The sequence below is a fragment of the Epinephelus lanceolatus genome, chromosome 23, assembly GCF_041903045.1.
Source record: "Epinephelus lanceolatus isolate andai-2023 chromosome 23, ASM4190304v1, whole genome shotgun sequence".
Classification (NCBI taxonomy): Eukaryota; Metazoa; Chordata; class Actinopteri; order Perciformes; family Serranidae; genus Epinephelus; species Epinephelus lanceolatus.
The window spans coordinates 7,766,456-7,788,148 of NC_135756.1; the positions used below are offsets into that span (position 1 = coordinate 7,766,456).

At 43.0% G+C, this 21,693-nt stretch overlaps 1 protein-coding gene across 1 annotated transcript in view; it reads right to left on the reverse strand.

The window, feature by feature from the left end:
• The window catches only part of LOC117249606 (uncharacterized), an 85,255-nt gene that overhangs the window by 50,520 nt on the left and 13,042 nt on the right, over positions 1 to 21,693 (reverse strand). Inside the window, exons 3-6 of the mRNA XM_033615346.2 lie at positions 18,061 to 18,244; positions 15,842 to 16,294; positions 13,513 to 13,998; positions 5,969 to 6,121 (exon numbers count right to left, since the gene is read on the reverse strand). Of these exons, the coding sequence (XP_033471237.2) occupies positions 5,969 to 6,121; positions 13,513 to 13,998; positions 15,842 to 16,294; positions 18,061 to 18,244 (1,276 nt within the window). The remainder of the gene's footprint in view (positions 1 to 5,968; positions 6,122 to 13,512; positions 13,999 to 15,841; positions 16,295 to 18,060; positions 18,245 to 21,693) is intronic.

A 21,693-nucleotide genomic window follows, 5' to 3' on the forward strand; every position in this document is an offset into this window, starting at 1 on the left:
GTAATGATGCTCATTACCCATGCTCTTGTAGCCGAGCTGCACCAATCACATCGGTGTAGCTGATATAGGCAGGCCAGAGGCGAGCTAAACAGATGACGACAGCGCTGCGACGACAAAGTCCGGAATCAGTCAGTAAACATTGCAAGATGGCTACGGATGAACACCAGTTGTTTGAAACGGCTTTGGCCGCTACAATGAACGAGTTAGACTTGGCTTTTTTCTCTAAGAGAGGAACAGAAGACGGCGCCCGAATCTTTCCTTTGCAAGAAGGAGATTTTTGCTGTTTTGCCAACCGGATACAGCAAGAGTCTAATCTACCAGTTAGCTCCGCTGGTAGCGCTCTGGATACGTCACCCTGTGTATTGTTCTGATTGGTCGTAGTGTTATCCAGTTGCGTGCAGTGATATTTTCAAATGCATGCTTGGTGCCGCCCCTCGAGTTGGGCCATTTTCATTACTCATAGCCAGACCCTAAATCTTTCTAGATTTGGGTCTGGATTTCCAGGCTAATACTACACACCATTCATGTAGTAATCAAACAAAGTACTTTATTGGTATCAACCTGTATCACTTTGAGGGTACTGGTATCATAATATTTTAAATAATACCCAGCTCTAGTGTTGTACCTAATCTAGTTTGCCCCTTGTACGGTGATCTTAGATTTTAAGAACAGCACAAACATCGCGCTCTTCAGTAGGGGAATGTGAAAACACCTCTCTATTGACAAACTTTGCTCAGGCACAAGTCAGTATAGTCAAGGTCAGACATTTTAGGGAACATAAACATAAGAAAAATCTAAAAGAGATCAATGAAGTTATTGCAATTCATCTTCTGGGTACCATGAGTATGTGCACCAAATTTCATCAACTGTCAGCCATACACAGAGGGTCATCAAACTCGTTGGATCCATCCTCTGAGTACCATGAATCTTTGAATAAATTCTCATGGCAATCCATCAAAAGGTTGCTGAGATATTTCATTATGGACTAAAGAAGTGGACCAACAACCAAATGACAACATGACACTGCCATCACTAGAGTCATGGTTAAAGGTGAAGAAAAATAGAGCACTTTTGTCAAAACATAAACATGTTTAGAAGATTAAAACAAACTGTATAATTCCCTTCATGTAATGAGAGAATCAAAAACACATTTATAGACGTTCTGGATTAAATTTACAACCGTTCACCTTTGAAAATAATAACTCATAATGATTGGAATGACTTGTTGAACTGGATTATAAAATTACTGTAAATGACACAGACTTCTCCCTACATAAACCCAAACCCTCCCACCCTAGGACAACTCACACCACCAGCCCCCACCTCCCCCCGCAGGCTCCAAAGTTCTCATCGTCACACCCAATTAAAAGCGGATCAGTGACAGTGTGGCCCGTTGCCCATGCAAATCCCTGGCCCATGCTGGCTGGGTGTGGAGCTGCCATTCCCCTCTGAGGGGATTTCACACAACACGCTCTGCTGCAGGTACCCCGCTACATACACACACACACACACACACACACACACACACACACTCTTAACTTTCCCAGCAACATCCCAAAAAGCTGTAGAAAGACCTTTACATTAGACTAACTTTCACAGACAGAAAGTTTTCAGTTTGTCTTGATTGTATTACGCAATGTGTACGCACACACACACTCCTGTTAAGTGTTTTCAGTTGGGAAGTCACACACCTCTGTAGGTGTGCTGATGTTTGGTAAAGTAATCCCTCAGGTGAGAAAAAAGGAACTGTTGCCAGAGCTGATAAATTAAGGAGTCGTTGAGAGGAAATCCCAGGGATAACTGTGGGTGTAACACAATGTGGCAGGACACACTTTCAGTTAGGCCGGGTATTAGTCCATCATTTGCCAAAAGTAGCCGCAAGATTGAAAGACACTTGGCAAACACAGTGGCAGATAACAAATGACTAATCTTGTGATTAAGGTGTTGGACACGCTGATTACCACCCACTCAGAGTGACAAAGACAGAAGAGCACGGATAGGCTTCAAAATTCAAATGATTTATACTTTAGCAAGATGAGGTTTGAAGACAGATTAACAGTTTGACATCTTCTAAAATAAATATACCTAGAGTTTATACCGGGCAACATCAATAGACCTCACACGGGATGGCTATGTGCACCAAGTCAAGTCCTACAAGTCCCCATATTCAAATCATCAAAAGTCAAATGCACTATGTGAGTTTTTAGTCACACACGATAAGGTTTTGCAAAGCCTGGGGATCTTGCAGGGTCACTTTTTTTTACATTATTTGCCATCCTCCTCCTGGTGGAAAACGTAACACCAAACTCCCTTTTAGAAATATGACATATTAACAAATCCTTCTATCTGCCGAAATACGTAACTTTAGACACACAAGAAAAAAGGCATCATATGTCGACAGTTTTCTTGTCAATTCCGCATCAGTATAACACATAATGATAAACTGGATTTGCATACAAGCTTTGCATTTTAGATTTTGTTGCCTGAACTCGCCGCCAGCCTCCTTTGGTTAGCTGCACTATTTTAGTGGGAGATGACTGTAGGATTAAGAAGCAAACCGTTTCCTGAAAATTTTCCTCACTAAAATAAGAGCTGCTAGATCAGACACATCGACTCTTGTTCACTCCACAACTCCACCAGTTTCTCCTCCTCTTCCACAGTACAAGAGAACCAAGACTAGTTCAGTCTTGCACCTTCATGCTGTCCCCTCATGTTCAATGCTGAATAGAGCGCAGCTATTTGTCGACAGTGTTCATGTCATTAAACTTAAGTATTTGCATGAGCCAAGACTAAAAACTTAGAATAATATTAAACGTGTTTCTGTCAGAACGTTAAGACGAGAAAAAGACAAGTTCATTCCAACATTGGACATTTGTTTGTGACACTGAAAGCGGTTGTTAAGTCATTTAGTTTAAGGCTGGTTAACGCGACTCAGAATTTATGCTGGAGGTATGGATGATAAGGCCCTAAAATAAAATCACAATATCTCAGGATGTTTTTGCGATAACAATATTCTTCACGATAAGACAAATTAGTAAAAAAAAAATATATATATTGTTAATTTATGAACACAGAATTGCAACAAAATAAGTGATATAGTTTTATAGTTTGCCTTCAAATATTCAGTAAAAACTAAACAAAAATAATCTCTCATTTCTTTGGTTTGTAAACAACAACAGAATCTACCACATGTTTCACATCTGAACAGCTCCCAAATACAAAAATGTCCCCTGAACTGCTTTATCTGTAGCACATAATTTACTGCTGCTCATCTCGACCATAACTGCTTATAAATTAGCGAAACATTATGTTGCTGTTTTCTCTCTCATTTGGATTATTTTGGATCAGGCCTTATCAACTTGTCTGTTTCAGACTGTGTCCGACTGTCCTCGAGTCCCTTTTGGTGACTTAAGTGTCATTATTTGAAGAAATAATTTATGTATATTGTGTTTGGGTACGTTTTCCTAAAATCTGTTTCACATTGGGGTTTAATTGTTCCGTCAGCAAGTGAAGAAGAAACATTTCTAGAAACAATGTGTTGCTCTATCTGCATGTTTTATTGTAGACACTCTATTATTCATTATTACTCTGTGTGCACTTCAGCAGCTACGATTAACAATTTTATTTTTTGCACGGACACACACAGCCTTGGTCCCCACATAGATTTAAAGATGAAATATTCCTCTCAGTTCTGCAGCTTTGTGATTGAGGCCGATAACGTATCTGTATGTTTCAATAAAAGTCCTGCTCAGTGGAGCTTTAAATCAGCCTCAGTCTATACAAATGTAAATTGTGCTTCATGTCAGTCTCTGATAAAAATCAGTCTGCAGCATTAGCTCACATTTGGCTTGAGCCCCGAGTTGATTTTATCACACTGTGGTTGCTATGGCAGCGATCACCCTGATCCTTCCACAACCTCAGGGCAAAGGTCGTCGGGGTCAGATGGAGGTTCGGGGTCAAGCAAGCAGGTTAAACACCTTGTCAGGGATTAGCGGAGTATGAGGGTGGTGGAGGAAGTCTTCATTGGCTAATGTCTCTCTCAGCAGCTCAGTGAACCACCTCCAGGACACACACACACACTTACGCATGGTATCTATCACAGGCGTGCACACACACATCGCATTTACTCTGCTTTTGTTGGCCAACATGGGCTGACACAAAGACCTGACACAGTGAGCGCTCAGATAAGCCCATCCCCGCCTGTAACAAGGCAGAAGTCGCAGAGGAAGGAGAGTATGTCTAATTGAGACATTACGAGGAGCCACAGAGAAACGCAAACAACAACAAACACCAACATATTAAGAAGAACACAAACCTGGCAGTTATTACATCCAATCACATAATTATGGATTTTCGCCCTTTGTCAGAATATACTGAAAGAGGAGCTACAAAGAATTTAGCGGCTAACGTTCCAAATTTAAATATAATGGGCTCAAGCGAAATATGTAAAATATATTCACACAAGATCAAGACGTGATGTTAATCTAATAATGAAGAAGTCTGATATTCAGGTTTAGAGCTGAAACATCAACATGTGCATATCCTCAGAGCATATCTGTATATCCACAGAGGTCTCCTCCTCCAAACTGAGGCAGAAAACAGACAAACAGACTGAATAAAGCAGTTTCATGATAAAAATCTCCAACACGCTTCGGTGGCCAGAAGTCACGAGGGGCCGCTAACATTAGCTCAGATTGTTTCTAGGTGCTTAGCATGTTTTAGGCTTAAACTCCTTTTAACTGTGAGCTGCATTATGCGCAGAGGTCTCTTCCTCTCTAACACAACCAGACCCAGTGATTAAAACCAATGAAAACATTGAATAAAGCAGTTTCATGTTGTTAGTTTCAATCTGTCTCTCCCACACTCTGCGGATGACACTGGAGGGGATCGAGGAGGGCTGCAAGCTGAGCTGCCGCTAACTTTAGCTCAGCTTGTTTCTCTGATAACTTATGATCCAGACGTCCAATGTCTAGAATCCTTCATCCAGTTAAAAGATAAAACATTAGTTAAAAGCAGCCAAGATTAAAAAGTGAAGGGGACATGAATTTAAACAGCAAGAAAGTAAACAGCTGGAAATGTTTTAATGTCCAGCTGCTCAGCTGAGAGCTAGTGCTTATGGAAAACCCTGGTAAGCCTATACAGGCTGGGCATAATTCTGTGCATGACATGATAAAAGCTCCAACATTAACCACCAACAGTTCTGATAATTGATTCACATTTAAGCCACTTATCAAATCCCAACATTTGGTTGGACAAAACAAACCATATGAAGATGTTACTTCTTTGAAAATGTGGGAAATATTCACCATTTTATGACATTTTATAGACAAAACAATTCATGAAATTATGAAAATTATTGAGAGTCTACAAAAAAAATGTTAGCAGCTCTGTGAGGTGCCTTGAGCCAGATATCAGCATGCTAACATGCTCTCAATAACCCCGAGCTGCCTCGCTTTTAATCCAGTATCAGCGCCGAAACAGTGTATGTATACAGGACAGTCAGCAAGGTGGAACCATGGACAGGATGGGTGTGACGTTTTGTCAAGGTGTTATGCGTGCGACCCACAGCGGAACATTTAAAAAGTAGCTGTTGCAGTTAGCGGCTAGCTCAAAGAAGAAGAGCAGCCATAAGTGTCCGCAAATTGGGAAAACAATGAGATTCAGGAGCAGAGAATGAGGTCTGCCAACATATAACGGGGATGGTAAATTATTGTTATTGACATGTTTCACCATTGTTATTGTTTATAAAGCACTGCTAACATGTATGTTTTATGTCACACTAGAGGCCAACGCTGTTGTGTTACTTGTTACGCCCGTCACAACTCATATGATTATGTGATGGACCGATGCAGTCTATAATCACAACAAAGTACAACTGAGGCAAATGGGAATGTGATTAGTTTTCCAGGTATTTGATTATTAACCAAAGTACCAAACAAATTAAAATAGTGTGAGTTTGTGCCTGTACCTGTGTCAGGTGAAGGGCTACCAGATGAATCTGACGGCTGATCCAGAGACGGACAGGAAGCGGATCGAGGGGCGATGGCCTCCAGTTCATCAAACACATGAGACTGACTGCAACTGAGCTCCGAGCAGCGTGATGCTGCTGTGTCGCAGCGTCCTGCAAACAGCAGAGTGGGTGCATGATGTTATGATAATAAACACAACGATGATGAGGATTAGATGTAACTTTAATGACACACGTGGGCACAGTGGGTTGCTTCATTAGAAAATAATAGGCAACAGCAGAGAGGTGTATGGATAATAATCAAACAACAGGGAGAGCTAAATGAGCACAGTGCACACGGGACAGCTCAGAAAGTCACATTATCTTCTGTTGGGATGATTAAATATTTTATTTTCTCACCCAAGATAAATATGTTTATTTGTTTCAAGGTAAGTGATCTCTTTTAATTAATAAGATATTGTATCGATTTTTCATCTCGACCTGACACTTAACAAGGATGAAAATTGGATTTTCCCCCAGCGTTTCTGAGTGATATTGTTGGTGCTGTTTTCAAAGACTAAAATCTTGTACCATCATTTTGTGCCTATCTCCTTGTTGATTGAAGATATTTTTGCAGTACACTTGAAGCAAAACATCGTAACACAAATGTGTCCAAACACAATCTATCTTGAATGTACCCAGATGTGAATCCTGCTGTGGCAAATCTAAAAGAAGTTAGTCTTTACCTTATCTACATTTTCCAAAAGTTTTCCAAAGCCTATCCTCAGGTTTGACCTAGAAGCCAACCTTGTGAACACTGTTTCTGGCACCACCTGACTCCATTCAAACACTAAGCACTGTCCTTCACTTCTCTTTTGGTCAGATGTGCAGTATTACTAGCACCCTTTTCCTTTTACCACCCAAATTAGCGTGTGAATGGAGTTTTTTTTAAACATGCACCATTGAGATGAGCGTGCATTCTGCGTGGCTTTTTCTTTTTTTCTGGTGCGTCACATTCAGTGTTATCGATAGGCCTGAAAACAGGTTAGTAAAGAGAAGAAAGCAGCATGAAGGCCAATGAAAATTTCCTTCTACTTTTAATATCTCTCACTTATTTGGTCAGTCACTGCAATGTGCTGGCAAAGGGGCTGAAACTAGCGTGTCCATTCGAGTGTTGTATTTCCATCATTGCCAATGGAAGTGATCAGAGCTGGAGCCAATACCTGTGACTACTGCAGAGTCATTTGTCCTGGGAGTGAATGCCGACTGTAACCTTTCCCATTAAATAAAAAAGTCAGATGTTAGCGGGTTTTTTATGCCGGGGAAAGGGGCTCAAGATAAAGAGATGCTGTCCAGTCCCCCCATGCTCTTAGGCTACTACTCAGTTTGTCTCAAAACGAAAAGTTCCCTTAAAGGGGCAAAAAGCAAAATTTGTTCACCGCTAGGTTTGCTGTTGTGCACTGCCTGTAGACCAAAACAAAGTGTGTCATGAGCCACTCCTCCCTCTACCTCTGCTCTCCACCCCCCACCCCACTCGCCCTGTTGGCAGCTGAGTGAAGTGGAGCCTGAGGAGGAAGCACCGGTTAGCCCTGGTTTCACTACAGGCAGATTCACTCGCCACAGGGGCGAGGAAATAAAACCTAAACAGCCAACTTAGTTTTGCTTAGTTTAGCAGTTAGCGATGTCTTTCACTCACTCTCAGTCTCAGCTGTGTTTAGCTATTTCCCTGCTTTCCTGTTAGCATTAGCACTCGGCTGCCACGCTAACGTCCCTACTCTTCTCCGTGAGCCGGAGCCGCGAGCCCGCGAGCCCGCCAGGCTCACGGCTCCGGCTCACGGAGAAGAGTAGGGACGTTAGTGTTAGCACTAGTCGGCTGCCACGCTAACGTTCCTACTCTTCTCCGTGAGCCCGCGGCTCATGGCTCCAGCTCACGCAGAGTAGGGACGTTAGCGTTAGCTCCTGGAGTTAGCACTAGAGCTACTACGGCTACTGGAGTAACTTACAGCTATGGAGCGCTTCTACCAGCTCTTCTAATCACTGAGCCACGCCTCCATCTCAGCAAATATATTACATTTATTACAGGGACCATCATCATTGAAGTAGGCAGGGGAATAGCTAAACACAGCCCGCCAGGCTGCCCGCCGGGCTACATTTTACAATGCTAATTGCAAATGTTAGCTGGGCTGCCGGGCTACTCACCCAACACAACCATAATGCCTGACCCATTGCTGGGACCAAGCCGCTAATAACTCAAGCTCCGGACATTAACCCATGCTATGACTGTAACATTAAATTTAATTGAATCAACATAGCGTCGTGTGCCTAACATTACTGTAACACTAATTAAAACAGACATTTGACTCCGCCATTTCACTTCAAAAATACGCGCTGCCATTGCTCACTGGCTGTAGCCTTTTATAGGGAGGGTGGGGCCAAGGGCTCCGCGGGGGGGGGGTCATGAACATACATGAACGCACAACCGGACCAGCTTGTAAACAATGGGCTGGAGATCAACACAGAGAGAGGGTGTGTGAGGTCATGCTATTACACCTCTAGTCCTTCACATAGCAATTTTTTAATTCCTTCAATCTAGAAATGATGAATTTCGCTTATTGCTCCTTCAAGGTGTGGGGACCTTTGCTGAAATACTCTAGAACCTTCAATCATATCAAAGACTCTGTTTTTGTCTTTATGTGAATCTCCGTCAATCATACAATCTGTTTGTTTGTAAATTTCTAAACTCCCCTTCCCTTATTTATTTACTCTTTTTTTCGCTTCTTTCTTGTCTAAATTTATAACATGCAAATTCCAGCACCTTCCTGTATTACTCCAAAGATGAAGTACCCTTTCAGATTGGATTGCTTACAGATGAAATGTAAATAAATAAGGAAGTCTACAGCTAAAAGAAAGCTCCTTTGGGGGGGGGGGGGGCATTTTTCTGGTGCAGCTATCAGACTATAAATCTGGGCTGGATGTTGTTGTGGGTTTAGTTGAAGCCTGTCCCTTCCAGGTTTTACACTCTGACAAGTGGACAACACAAACCCAGGACCTCCATGAGTGAATCCCCTCAGGCGAAGTATGCCGTTACAGTCAGACCTCTGGGGCAAAAGTATTCTCATTTAACCTTCAATAAACACAAAACTCTTCCCTTAAGCTCTAATTACCACAGAGTTCACTCAAAGGAATGGTAAAAACCGTCAGGCTAATCACTAATTACTTATCTTCTCTCAAACCGTCAAAACAAAACTGTTTCACTCTGCCTGGTTTAAAAACCAGAGGATTAGCGAGAGAAACTGTTTCACCGGGTGGCGTGTTTTGTCGCTGTCCTGAAAGAGGCTTGTCGGGGCTTTTCTCACATAAGAAATGCAGAACAGCTTGGCCCGGACAAAAGGATAATATATACGGAGGCTCTAAAAGGAAAAGGCAAACTCAGCTCCTTGGTGTCTGCCCACATGGACAAGTTTAAATGTACACATGAAACCACCCTCACACAGTCAAGTATGTGAACAACGATGCGCACACACCACTGCACCATTGTGCACTTGAGCGGCTCGGCGCTCTACTCACAGAGACAATGGAGGGACTTGACTTGACACTTCAAAGCATATTGCTGCTGTCAACTCAGCTGTCATTCTCAGCAGACCAGGAGGGCTGTACTGAGTTTTTCGGGGAGGTTAAAGGTGGCGGTGGGGGGTCAGTGAGTTTGATATGACAGAGTTAGACGCACACAAGGCCGTCTCTGTGTGCCTGTGGCCCTCTTTTCCTGGTCACAGTGCCGGACTAAAAAGGCCCAGAGTGGAGAGGCCAGGTCGGGCCGAGACAGTGCCCCGCTTCATTGTCAGGGACAGTTACACTCTGGAGATATTGTTCAAAACAGGTCAGCTCAGGGTCACGCTGTAAGGGATCTGGAAAAAACATGCTGGGGGTCAAAAAGCCTAAATGAGATGAAGAGACTCCCATCAGTTACATACAGTATGTAAACCACACAGGGGTTAATATAACACCTGATGTGCTGCTGCAGAAACAACCTCATCTACTCAGGCCAATTTCCTAAGAAAGTTCTTTTTTGAATAATTCTCAACATAGTCTCTATATACAGACTCTACATTCAGTGAATGTAGAGTCTGTAGGCAAACCCCAGAGATCTTGCCTCTGGAAGAAGAGCGGAAGAGCCCTGGTTTCCGGTTGTAGGCAGTTTGTAGCCCTCGTGATATTGACCAATCACGTTTGAGCCGGCTGCAGTTGTTGCCAGGTTAAACGCTCCGTGTGGTGAACTAACGAGGCGGAACATAATTGGCGTCACTGCAAACCCTGAATCCATCGCAATGGTTCAGCATATTTACTTATATATAAACGGAAGTCGGAAACGGAAATTCACCTCTTCTGCCCAAATCAAACCGGAATGCCATCGGGGGTCTGCCTCCAGAGGCTGTATCGCCGTCTGCCAGGAAATCAGACGCCGAATACAGCCAATGGGTTCTGGGAATGTTCTCAACAAAACTGCATAAAAGGACACAGAAGTTAGCATCGCCCTGGCTCAACAAAAAGCCAGCGAGATGCTTCCATTGGATTTTGGATCAATGCAGAAAATAAGCCCTGTGCCAGACAAAATGAACACCACTTTTATGATTACTGAAGTGTAAATGCAATCGCCAAAAGTAAAAATCTAACATTAGGCTATGAACGAACTACACTTGGGTCACATGACTTCAATGTTGCCACCACAACAAGACTGTTAAGCCATGTTCGGCATGATGACGCTCTGTAGTACATTGAGTCATTTGTTGGAAACAGCCTTTTTTAAAACAGGTAAAAGCTTCAAAATTCACAAGTGGGGTTTTACTGTTGTATTTATGCAGTAAAACAAAACCTAAAACTCTCTTAAGTTTGTGTTAACGACAGACCTTATTTCAGGCATCTAACCAAAAACCCGTTCAAAAAATCCATTGACTTTGAGACAAGGGAACCGGGAGAGCAAACATGCTAACTTATTTCCCTGTTTTAGGACTAATTCCTGCACCATTCTATCACGGACTGGGTGTCAAGGGCAACATTCCCAGGAAAAATCACCAGTGGCGCATCGACATTTACACTCTGTTCTAACACACACACTCTGTCTGTGCTCTAGTAACGCTTTCATCTTGCCAGCTGCAACGTTCATAAAACGAGCTGATACAAATGTTATGATAGCCAATCCAGACCACCCAAATATGCATTAATCAACCACCCAAACCTAACCCGACCAAAACTGTGGGATGGGGGCAGTCGGTAGCATAGTGGATCGTGCCGGTGCCCCATATACAGAGGTGATGCCTCACTGCAGCGGTCGCAGGTTCGACTCCGGCTTGCAACCCTTTGCTGCATGTCAACCCCCACTCTCTCTCTCACCCCATTTCAATCTGTCCTGCCCATTAAAGGCAAAAAGCCCAAAAAAATAATCTTCAGAGTGACTCAAGAGAGGGGAAGAGAAGGTGGAAGGTGGGCTATTGCGAGCAGTGTTTCTGTAAGATATTAACAAATAAGTCGGGATGCTGCTTTGTCACTTTTTGATCTGCCTGCCCAAGCCCGTGATATTTTCAAGTAAGCTTACCTGAAACTACCCATCTGCAAGTCTGGTTTTAAGTCTTAGTGCCTAGACTTACTTGACCACATTTACGTTAAAAGATAGCAGGAAAGACAGCCTTTCCTGACGCGATTTCGATGTCTAAGTGATGAGGGACAAAATCTATAGTCAAAAATGACCTCTAATTTCATTTGCAATGCTGTTGTCTGTCCTAACATGGCTCTAAATTAACTCCAAAGTTGGCAAAACTTATCTGGTACAAACTGATACAAACGGTCCATTGCAGACATCCATTGCATTATATAAACCAACTGTCTGGTTCAGCTTTGAAGTCCTGAACATGCTGCACTGGTGCTCAAATTCCTGTACAATGCAGAATTATTACTAACATTCTTGGTGAGCATACTTTTTCAGAATTTCCATGTGGGAAAAATCCAGGAAGTAAAGCAAACGTTGAAGAAGAGTACACTTGCAAGATAAATGTGACACTTTCTAATGTCACAATGGAGGGACAACTACGCAGGTTGATTTTAGCGCTGCTCATCGTGGACTATATTGCTGTCATTGTTCATTTTAGTCAAACCATACAGTTTGAAAACGAGGCGCGGCTCCAACTAGAAAACAATGTTTTGATGCATTGGATGTGCTGAATGTGCATATTAAGGCAGTACAGGAGGAGGTGCACATTAATAATCCTCCAGGACTGTAACATGCTCATGTTTAACCCAAACAATGTGTCATGTGACTGCAGTTGGTTCAGATCCAGGTCGGAACACGTTCTCATCACAAACGAACCGCACCAGAGTTCGTTTGTAACCAGACCGAGACCATCTCTTCAAGAAGGTCTCAGTCCAGTTGTTTTGGTGCACACCTGAGTGTGATTGCTGTGTTCACACCTCCCCAAACGAACCACACTGAGGGGGCAAACGACTGTGAGTGCAATTGACCCAAACTAAACAGGGTGGGTTTGAAAGCACCCTTAGATGTCCAACCTGTCCAGTGGTTGTTGTGTATCTTTCCCAGTTGCACATCACTGTATTGATGTTGTTGTGTTCTCATATCACTTTGGTGAGAACAGTGTTATCATAACAATTAGAAATGATGGCCAAAACTATGAAAACAGATCCAAGTTGTAATAAACCAGAATCATCCATTAAGATATTCTCGCTGCCACGTTGAGGCCACATTGAGCTTGAACTGCCTCCATCTGCAGTGAAATAAATGAACCAGTGACACTCGCTCTGTGTCTGCTGTGAAGAGAACAGCGTGCTCCGATACAGCATGGGCCCCCCTGCAGTACAGCACCACACAGAGAACAGTAGATGTCTCTGATAGAAAAGAGAAAATCCCTACACAATTTCCACATTGTTTGCTTTCTTTCATAAAGTTCCAGGAGGAGTCAGATGTCAGTGGCCTCGTCCTTTATCCCCATTGGGAACGGTAAATTAGCGTCTGCAGGAAAGCTGCGGAGGTATTCTATTGTGGTGGCCCTCCTTAGTGTTCTGCCGTCAGCGAGCGGTGGTCAGTGTGGATTTATGACCATCGGCTACACGTCTCCCTCTCAGAGCCCAGAGAATAGCGAAGGCACGGGGGGAGCCACGGCTGAGAGGCACGGCACATGAGATAGGCACCCCAGATTCTATTGTTGGGGCCTCACGCCTTTGAACAGGGAATCAAACGGTACCAGCTTTTCATCAAAAGCCCTCCTTTCTATCGCTGATTTAGAGGAAAAAGAAAAGCTTTCTGCGTTATTTATTATGGGGTGGGAGGAGGTGGGAAAAACAGGCTGACAGCATTGCTTTCACAATGTGTTGATGGGGGAGGAGCATCATAACACCTCACTATGGCAGCAGGCTTTGAATTCTCTGTGTCTTTGTCTATGGGTGGATGTCCAGCCATGTTCAGGACAATCAGACCCTGAAGAACATGGGCGGGAACGCAACGGCCAGCAGGGAGGAGGCTGTGAACGGTCCATATGTGGCCAGCAGAGCTCATTTCTCACCTCTGACAGGGGAGATAGGAGGCAGGACAGGCCAGCGATGAGACTCCAGCCGAGTCACTGATGCAGAAGGGGTCAGCTTTGGTCCTGACCCTGAACGACAAGTGGCGCTCCGTGGACTCGGGCAGGAAGACCAAGTAGCAGAGGGGAATGCCAGGGTAATGAGGCCACGATCTGGGTCCGAGGATGGGTGGAGACCAGGATCTGCAGATTCATCTTGGAGGAGATTCTCTGTTGTTTTTGTGCTGTCACACCTGCTCTGAGGTTTATCTGTCTGAGGAAGGATGCCTGATGTTGGGCGAGGTGAGAGGGGTTTGGTTTGACCAAATAGGGGTTCACAGAGTCGAGGGGTGGTCTTAGCATTCACGAATGATTGGCGATGGTTGGGTCCTACTGAAGGGGAGGAAGCCAAAGGTGAATGCATCACTGGACGAGGCTGGAATGGCGAGAGACAAACGTTGCCTTCTGGGTCTGAGTCCCCGATATCTGCTGCAAAACCAGAGGAAAATTACAAGGTAGCTTTAGTCAACACAGCATTGTCCACATGAAGTACCTTTTATAAGAGGATCATTTTTAACTGTCAAACCCACAATTCCTGTATAAGCTCTGGATACCGTTTCACATTGTTTGCATCATGCAAGCTGCAATTTGCAACGTGTCGCTAATCAAAACAAACACTACACTCCTGTATGTGCATTAGAAAGTTTGTGCATGTGTGTATATTTTGAGCCTGTGTGTATATGACAACCGAGTGAAAAAACTGAATTTCCCCTCAGGGATTAATAACATATATCTTCTTCTTCTTCTTCTTCTTCTTCTTCTTGATCGCCTTCTTGATCTTCTAAATAAATGAATAAAATTGTCTGTTCAGCACTTGGTTGCATAGGTACAGAAACTGAAAGTAACATGAGTTTACAGGCCAATTCATAGTTTCTACATCTGTGCACCCATGTGACATAAAAATCATTACCCATCTATGTCCACAAGGTCGGCACAGACCCCTACGTGGACATCTGGGTGCAGCCCATTTTTTGTGACAGTGCAGACTGTTCACATAGCAAGTGTACGGACTGTGTATGCTCAGAGCTCTTATTCCACACTCGAGTCCAGTCCAAAACATTGCGGTCAAGCTAATTGCAGCCGCCACACCACACCGAAGTTAGTATTAAACTGGATATTATTACAATACTGACATTCACTCCGGATCTGTTTCCGTGTGCTTACCTCCCAGCCCTCCCATTTACTGCTATGGGCTGACGCGGACCCTCAGTTGTACAATGAATGAAACCACATAGCATCTATGTGAGCGCAGCTATCCGCAGACGTTCAATGTGGAAGGCCTTAAGGCCATCACCAGAGAGGAAGTCATGGCAGTAGAAAAGGAGTAAAATTACCTACACCAGAAAGATAAATTCACAAAGGTGTGTAGACCTACAGTGTTTTGGCTTAACATGCATGACTGATAAGACTCAATCTGGAAGTGAATGTCAATAGCTATGTTTCCATCCAAAAGTGATTCGAATCATTGGGAAATGTGCATTAAAAGAAATTCGAATCCTGTGTGTTTCCATTAAATGTACGGACTTTGTGAAAACTACCAACTCGCGCGAGTTTTCAGCAGAACCGGAAACAAAACAAGTCTCGCATTCTTCTTCTTCTACGTTTTCTGCTGGTTGGCAACCAGCTTGTAAATGTGTTACCGCCTTCCCGACCCAGAGTGTGGATATCACCATGGAGAGAGGTGCGCTACGTCAGACTTAATTCGAACATAACCGTTTCCATCCCCTGGTTTTGCGAATCAACATTTTTTCGAATCAACCAAAACCCGGCTAAAGCGAGCGTATTTTAGTTTGTGCGAATCAGGTGATTTTAATTCGAATTTTGGCGTTTCCATCATAATTTTCCGATGCGATACTTCTAGATGCGCATCTGAACAGGCTGATGGAAACATGGCTACTGTCTGCATTATTATCTTCAAAAGTCTCTGTTTCCACCCGTCCACACTAAAACACAACTCTGGAGTTTTCAAACTAAAATGAGGTCATCAGCGTTTCATTGGTCTCTGTTTTTAGGGGTTCCAAAATGCAAGAGCTGCGTAGACGCTAGGCATGAACGCAGCGATAGTTATACGTTTTAAAACAAAAATGTATTGGTGAGAATGTTGCCTAACTTTCAAAATCCGAAAAAGTTTAGTGTTTAAATCATCTCCTCGTGGCAACTGAAAACACTCTTATCTTTCAAAGTTAGAAGCTACAGGATATTTCCCATTAAAGAGTTTTTGTGTTTCCTGAAGTACATATGATGAGGCTAACCGTCACAGAAGAAGTTTTACCATCAGACAGGACACTGCTCCTGCCACTAGCGAGGTCAGTGCTGCGGCTGAACAGGCTGGATGGTGGACGACTTAAATCTGAAAGAGACCCGTGTGAGACCATGGAGGCCGGCGGCGGTGAGCATTCTGGTCCAGCAGGCCCAAGATGCAGCATCCAATCTGACTCTGTGATGGACACCACAGCAGGTTGTGGTGCTCGCTCCCTCTCCGTAACTTCATCTTCTTCCTCTGGAGCAGGATGAGGACGGGAGGGAGAAGCTGGCGCAGTGTTCAGCTTGCTTTGTTGTCTCTCAAAGTCAGGGTGGAGGGTGTTTTGGTGGGAAGGTGTTGGATTAATGGTGGATGGTGGTGGAGCAGTAGTAGGGAGTGGAAGGCAGGGAACAACAACAGCAGAGCGCCTTCCTGTGATCTGCACACGATTTGCTCTTCTGTCTGGACTGGGATGGAAGTCACCTTCAAGAAAGACAAAACACATCCTTAAAGATATCCAGGATTTCATTTAGAGCGCTAGTATTAGTTTGGCCAAGAATGTATTTTAGTGTTAGACCCAGAGGCTTATAAAGGCCACTTTTCAGCACTCAACAAAGAATGTTTTTAACGGCCAACATGATGCAGGTCATTTTTAAAACTGCCAAAGTCTGCTTGTGACAATCTCGTTCCCGCTTTGCTTCAGTCCTGGAGCTAACGTTTGTTTCCCTGCTGGGTGGGTTGGCCTGCTAACAAAGGCAGCGAGAAATCGCCCCGCTGGAGCAGCTGCCTGTTTCCAAACTCAATATTCACAATAGTAATAAGACCTGAGGGCAGGAGAGCTGGTCTGCTGAATATCATGTCAGTTACAGGTGTCTGAAAAACACATTTTTTGGGAACATGTGGTTGGGCAGTTGGACTGGGTTGTTTCTATTTGATTGGGTCGGTCAAATGTTTTGGGAAGGTTGTGATCATAGTGCAACATGGACTTCTCAATTTCTCAGAGCTCAAGGAGGCTGATTTAAATGATATTCACAAAGATATTAAACAGACTGAAGAAGACAATTTTTGCATTTGAGAGGCTGGAACGAGTGTTTTTTTTTTTTTATGAAAAATGATTAAACAACTGGATTAATCACCTCAGCACTACAAGAGAGCAAAGCACAACCCATTTCTAAAGCACTTGTCGCAGTGTTTTACACATCCTTCTCTCTCATTATAACACTCATTAGCTCCCCTTCTCCAACTCTTCTTTCTTCTTCTGAACATTTCCTTTCACCCCTCTGAGACTGTCTTTCACAAACATCAACTCCATCCAGCAACGCCCATTTCCCTTTCGCCTCCTAATTCTTCCTCCTTTGCCTTTGCACACCCCTTCCTTTCTCTCTCCTCCCTTTTTTTTTTGGTTGACCACTGAGCGGGTGTGTGTTGGGTGTGTGTAGAGTGTGAGTGTGTGATGGGGGTGGGGGGGTGGAGGGTGTCACACAATCTGTTCTTGTTTTCTGGGGGTCTGCCTCCTAGAGGAGTCAGCACAGGGGGATAAAGAGAACACACTGGAGAGCACATTTCTGCACTGCCTCCTTTTACAATGCCCTGCCATTCCCATCTGTTACACACACACACACACACACACACACACACGAACTAGTGCATGTGTATGTGTGCGTGCTGATGTGCATATGAATGACATGTGTCAGAGTGCAAAGCCACGGCGTAGGGTGCAGCACGTTTCTTCAGGGAGCAGGGTTAAGGACGATTGTGAGAGAGCCGACCACCATATGGCAGAATAATTAGTATTAGACCCCGGTGCAGAGAAATGCCCCCGTCCTCTGCTACACACACACACACACACACACACACACACACCAGCATGGTGAAAGCAGTGCCCTGCTGTGGAGCTGAGGTGTGCGCTGGGAAAAATGCCTTCACATCAGAGGCCGGGTTCTGAAAGGAGCGGCAGGTCTCCCGGCCCCGGGCCTTTCAGTCCTACCAGGGGACCACCAGGAGGGCGGCGCTGTGGGCACTTCCTCACCAGAGAGGAGATTTGCACTTAACCAAACACAACCACAGAGAGAGAGATTAAGAGCTAACGACGAGCTTGGTGGCCTCTACCTCTACTGCTCCAGGAGAGGAAGAAAAGGCAAGAAAAATTGTTAATGAGCAGAGGCAGTGGAGTCAAAGGAGCCAGTGCCCTCCTCCTGTTGTGGCTGTGATGGTGTGAAAGCACCTGGTGTTTTGTTGATAAGCCTCACCCTCCAGAGTCTGTGTCTTCGGGGCAGCGAGAGTGTGTGTTGTTGGCGTCTTCCCCTGAGACGGAGGCTGTGGTCTGGACTTGGAGTTCAGGAAACAAAGAGGTCTGAGGTCCTCAGGACGAGCTTTCATGTGAGACAAGAACCGTGGACACAATAAGGGATGATGATTTGGACGGTCATGTGGCTAGAAGAGAAGTGAAAGAGAAAAACTCTCAGTATAGAGCAAAATTAAAGTTAAAGAGATCAAATGTTTTCAGTGTTTCCTTATCAAATGTCCTTCATCCCTTTAAGTAACAAAACAAATTAAGTAAAATGTATTGAACAAATAAAAACTAAGTGATAATAATAATATTAATAAATAAAAGAAAAAAATTAACAAATTAAAAAATACATGAAATATAAATAAATAAATAAATTTAAAAAAGAAAAATTTAATAAAAAACAATGTCAATACATTACTTTAAAACAAATAATTAATAATAATTATTATTTGATACATATAAAAACTAATCAAAACAAAAACATTAAAAATTCAATGAATAAATAAGTCAAAAGGAAATCAATAAAAAACAAAAACAAAAAATATGAATCTATTATTATCTAAACACACAAAAATAAAATTTAAAATTAAATTGAAAAGAAAAAAGAAAATTACAAAACTTTAAATCCGTTCTGAAATAATAATTTACCCTAATTTAACCTGGCTGATCAAAAATAAATGTAAAAAAAAACAAAAACAAAAAAAGCAAGTACCTATTTTCAAAATATTAATAAATATAAAAAAAACAAAATTTGAAAAAAAAAAAAAGTAAATCATTATTAAGGAATAGAGAAAGAAAATAAAGAAAATTTAATAAAAAAAATACAGTCAATAAATCTGTTTTTTTTAATTAGGCAACAAGGAAGAAAAAACAAATAATAATAATAATTATTATTTCACACATATAAAAATACTAATTAAAACCTAAACATTAAAATACGATAAATTTGTAAAAAAAAAAAATAAAAATAAATAAATAAAAAATAAAATTGCATAACTTTAAAGAAAACTTTAACCAAAATAACAACAAATATTGTGCAAAACATCAAGCTATTTATTATTAGTGCGATTAGTATAAAAAATAAATAAATAATTTGGCATTTGTTTGTGTGATCCTTCCATTTACCTTTAACACTCTGTTGTGATTGACATCTATTGCTGATCCAAGATAACATGTCTTTCATGTCACTCAGTATACAAAATAAAAGTCACTCTGAGAAACATCTGTGTCCACTGCTACTACAAAATAAAAGCCTGAATGAGAAACCCTGCTGAGCTGTTAGTGGAGGAGAATTCAAATGATGCATGACAGCACCACTGCCCCCTTGTGTTGTTAAATCAGATCACCGGTAACTCCACTGCTCTCCTCTTACATCCACAACCTCCCTCCTCTTTAAAAGAAAGGAGGCAGAAAATTATCTCAAGGGTGATAAAACTCTTTGGAGCACACGGTCAGGACGTGGGAGATAAAGGCAAGCAGGACGGTCAATATTGGAAATGCGGAGGGACGGACAGCTGCCGGCAGCACGCCAACCAGTGAGAAGCAGCCCAGCGTACAGCCTCGGTGCCAGTGACTCATTCAGACCCTCTCTGGCCTTTAGAGAGCAAACAGTTGTAATAAATGTCCCGCAGACGCTGGGCTTTATTTGCCTTGGATTTAAGCTTCATCTAAAACAAAGTTCAGCTCCTCACCCTTTTAACGCACAATAAAGACAAAGAGAAAATGCACAGATTCAACATCTGTCTGAGTACAATGATGAACCAGGAGAGCTTCAGACAGAAGGAGAAAGGGAGGGAGGAAGGTGGGGTCACTGTCTGTGACTCACACAGGGAGGATCAGCTTTTAAATCCCTGCACCATCTCCACTGATTCCCCTCTCTCAGATCTGGAGGCTTTAAAGATTTGCATTCTTGTGATGTAAAGAGGGAGAAGTGAGGTAGAAACAGTAGAACAAGAGCCGCTGATGGGGGCCCTTCCTCCTCCTCGCTCCTCTTCCTCCCCTACGGCCTCCTCATTACCTGTCACGGGCTGAGGAGGCCTTTGTGAGGTGAGACTCGGCTGGTGTCATCACACTCGCGACCTTCTGCAGAGCAGGTCCGGGCACGAATGTTTCACGTAGGCTTGTGTCATTATGGCCCACGCAAAAGCTCTTTTAATGCGTCCACACACGCAAACACAATCGTACAGTACAGGACAAAGCAGCGTGTCCTGTTTCTTATCACAAACGGCGGTCACACTGATGAGCGTGTGTGAGATCCACCCTGAAAGAGCAGCTCACACCTGATGTTTTCACAGTTACTCAAAAGATGGCTTAATCCTGCTTTATCACTTGCTTTTCTTTAGAAACCCAAAGACAACATTGGCGATTGCATCCCCACACAATGACTGTATTTCTTATCCTTCACTTTATTGTGTTTTTCACAACCATTTCAATGTGTTTCTTGCCGTTTGCCACACAAATAAACTTAGTAGTCATATCCTGCACAACCTCACCAATTTCCATGGTGCATGGAGAACACAAAAGGTCTAAAGAGGTAAAACTCCAGCAAGCTTCCTGGATCAATGTCTTGATTTGTTGCCTTCATCAGATCTAAAGATAAAGTTGCTCTATGTACTGTTGCTGGAGTTTTACCTCTTTATACCAATGAACATGTGTTGCGTTTACCAGCTGAGGAATATCTCCAAATGTTGGTCACTTCTGTCCCTCAATAACACCGAGACAATCATACATGCTCTTATATCCTCCCTCCTTGATTACTGCAATGCCTTGTTCACCTGCCTAGGCATCCACACCTATTTTGGCTTCCCTGCATTGGCTTCCAGTCTCTTTTCGAATCCATTTTAAAGTTCTTGTAATGACATACAAGGCTCTCGGAGATCTGGCACCAGAGCTTCTCAAACCGTATCGTCCAAACAGGCCCCTCAGGTCTGCTAGTCTGGGTCTTCTAACTGTTCCAGGGTCCAGGTTAAAGACAAAGGGTGATCGAGCCTGGTCAGTTCCTGCTCCTCTGCTCTGGAACAGCCTCCCACTGAGCATGGAAAGTGCTCTACAAATAAAGTTATTACTATTGTTGTCTTGCTTATCTTCACAAATCTGGCTCAAAATGCAGCACTGCACGGGCCATAATTTAATAATATATGATTTGTTTTTATTTACAAAAGAGTGAATAAATGATAAGTTATAGAAAATTGTGTTTTATGCTCACAAAGAGTTTTGTTTGATAAGTAAAAGTGGATCATAGTTTATTATCAATTTTTGCACACATCTGCCATATCATGAAATATAGCGACAGAAAAATCTTATTGAAGGATAATTCTGGTTTATTACAACTTATGAAAGTATATGAGATTTGATTTGATTTAAAGCTCTGCAGCAGCTTGAATGCACCTTTTGGTTCACGTTATTTGGTCACACTGGGGTTTTAGAGCATTTTTGAATTTGGTAGCACTGATTTGTATCCTCTCCCCTGCCACTCTGCTTTCACATTAGTTATGTTGTTCTGCGTCATCATTTACATGACATTTTCCTTGTGCTACAGTGCAGAAAAGGGTGCCGCAGACAGACACAGCTGCCCCGAGATCACCATCAGCAG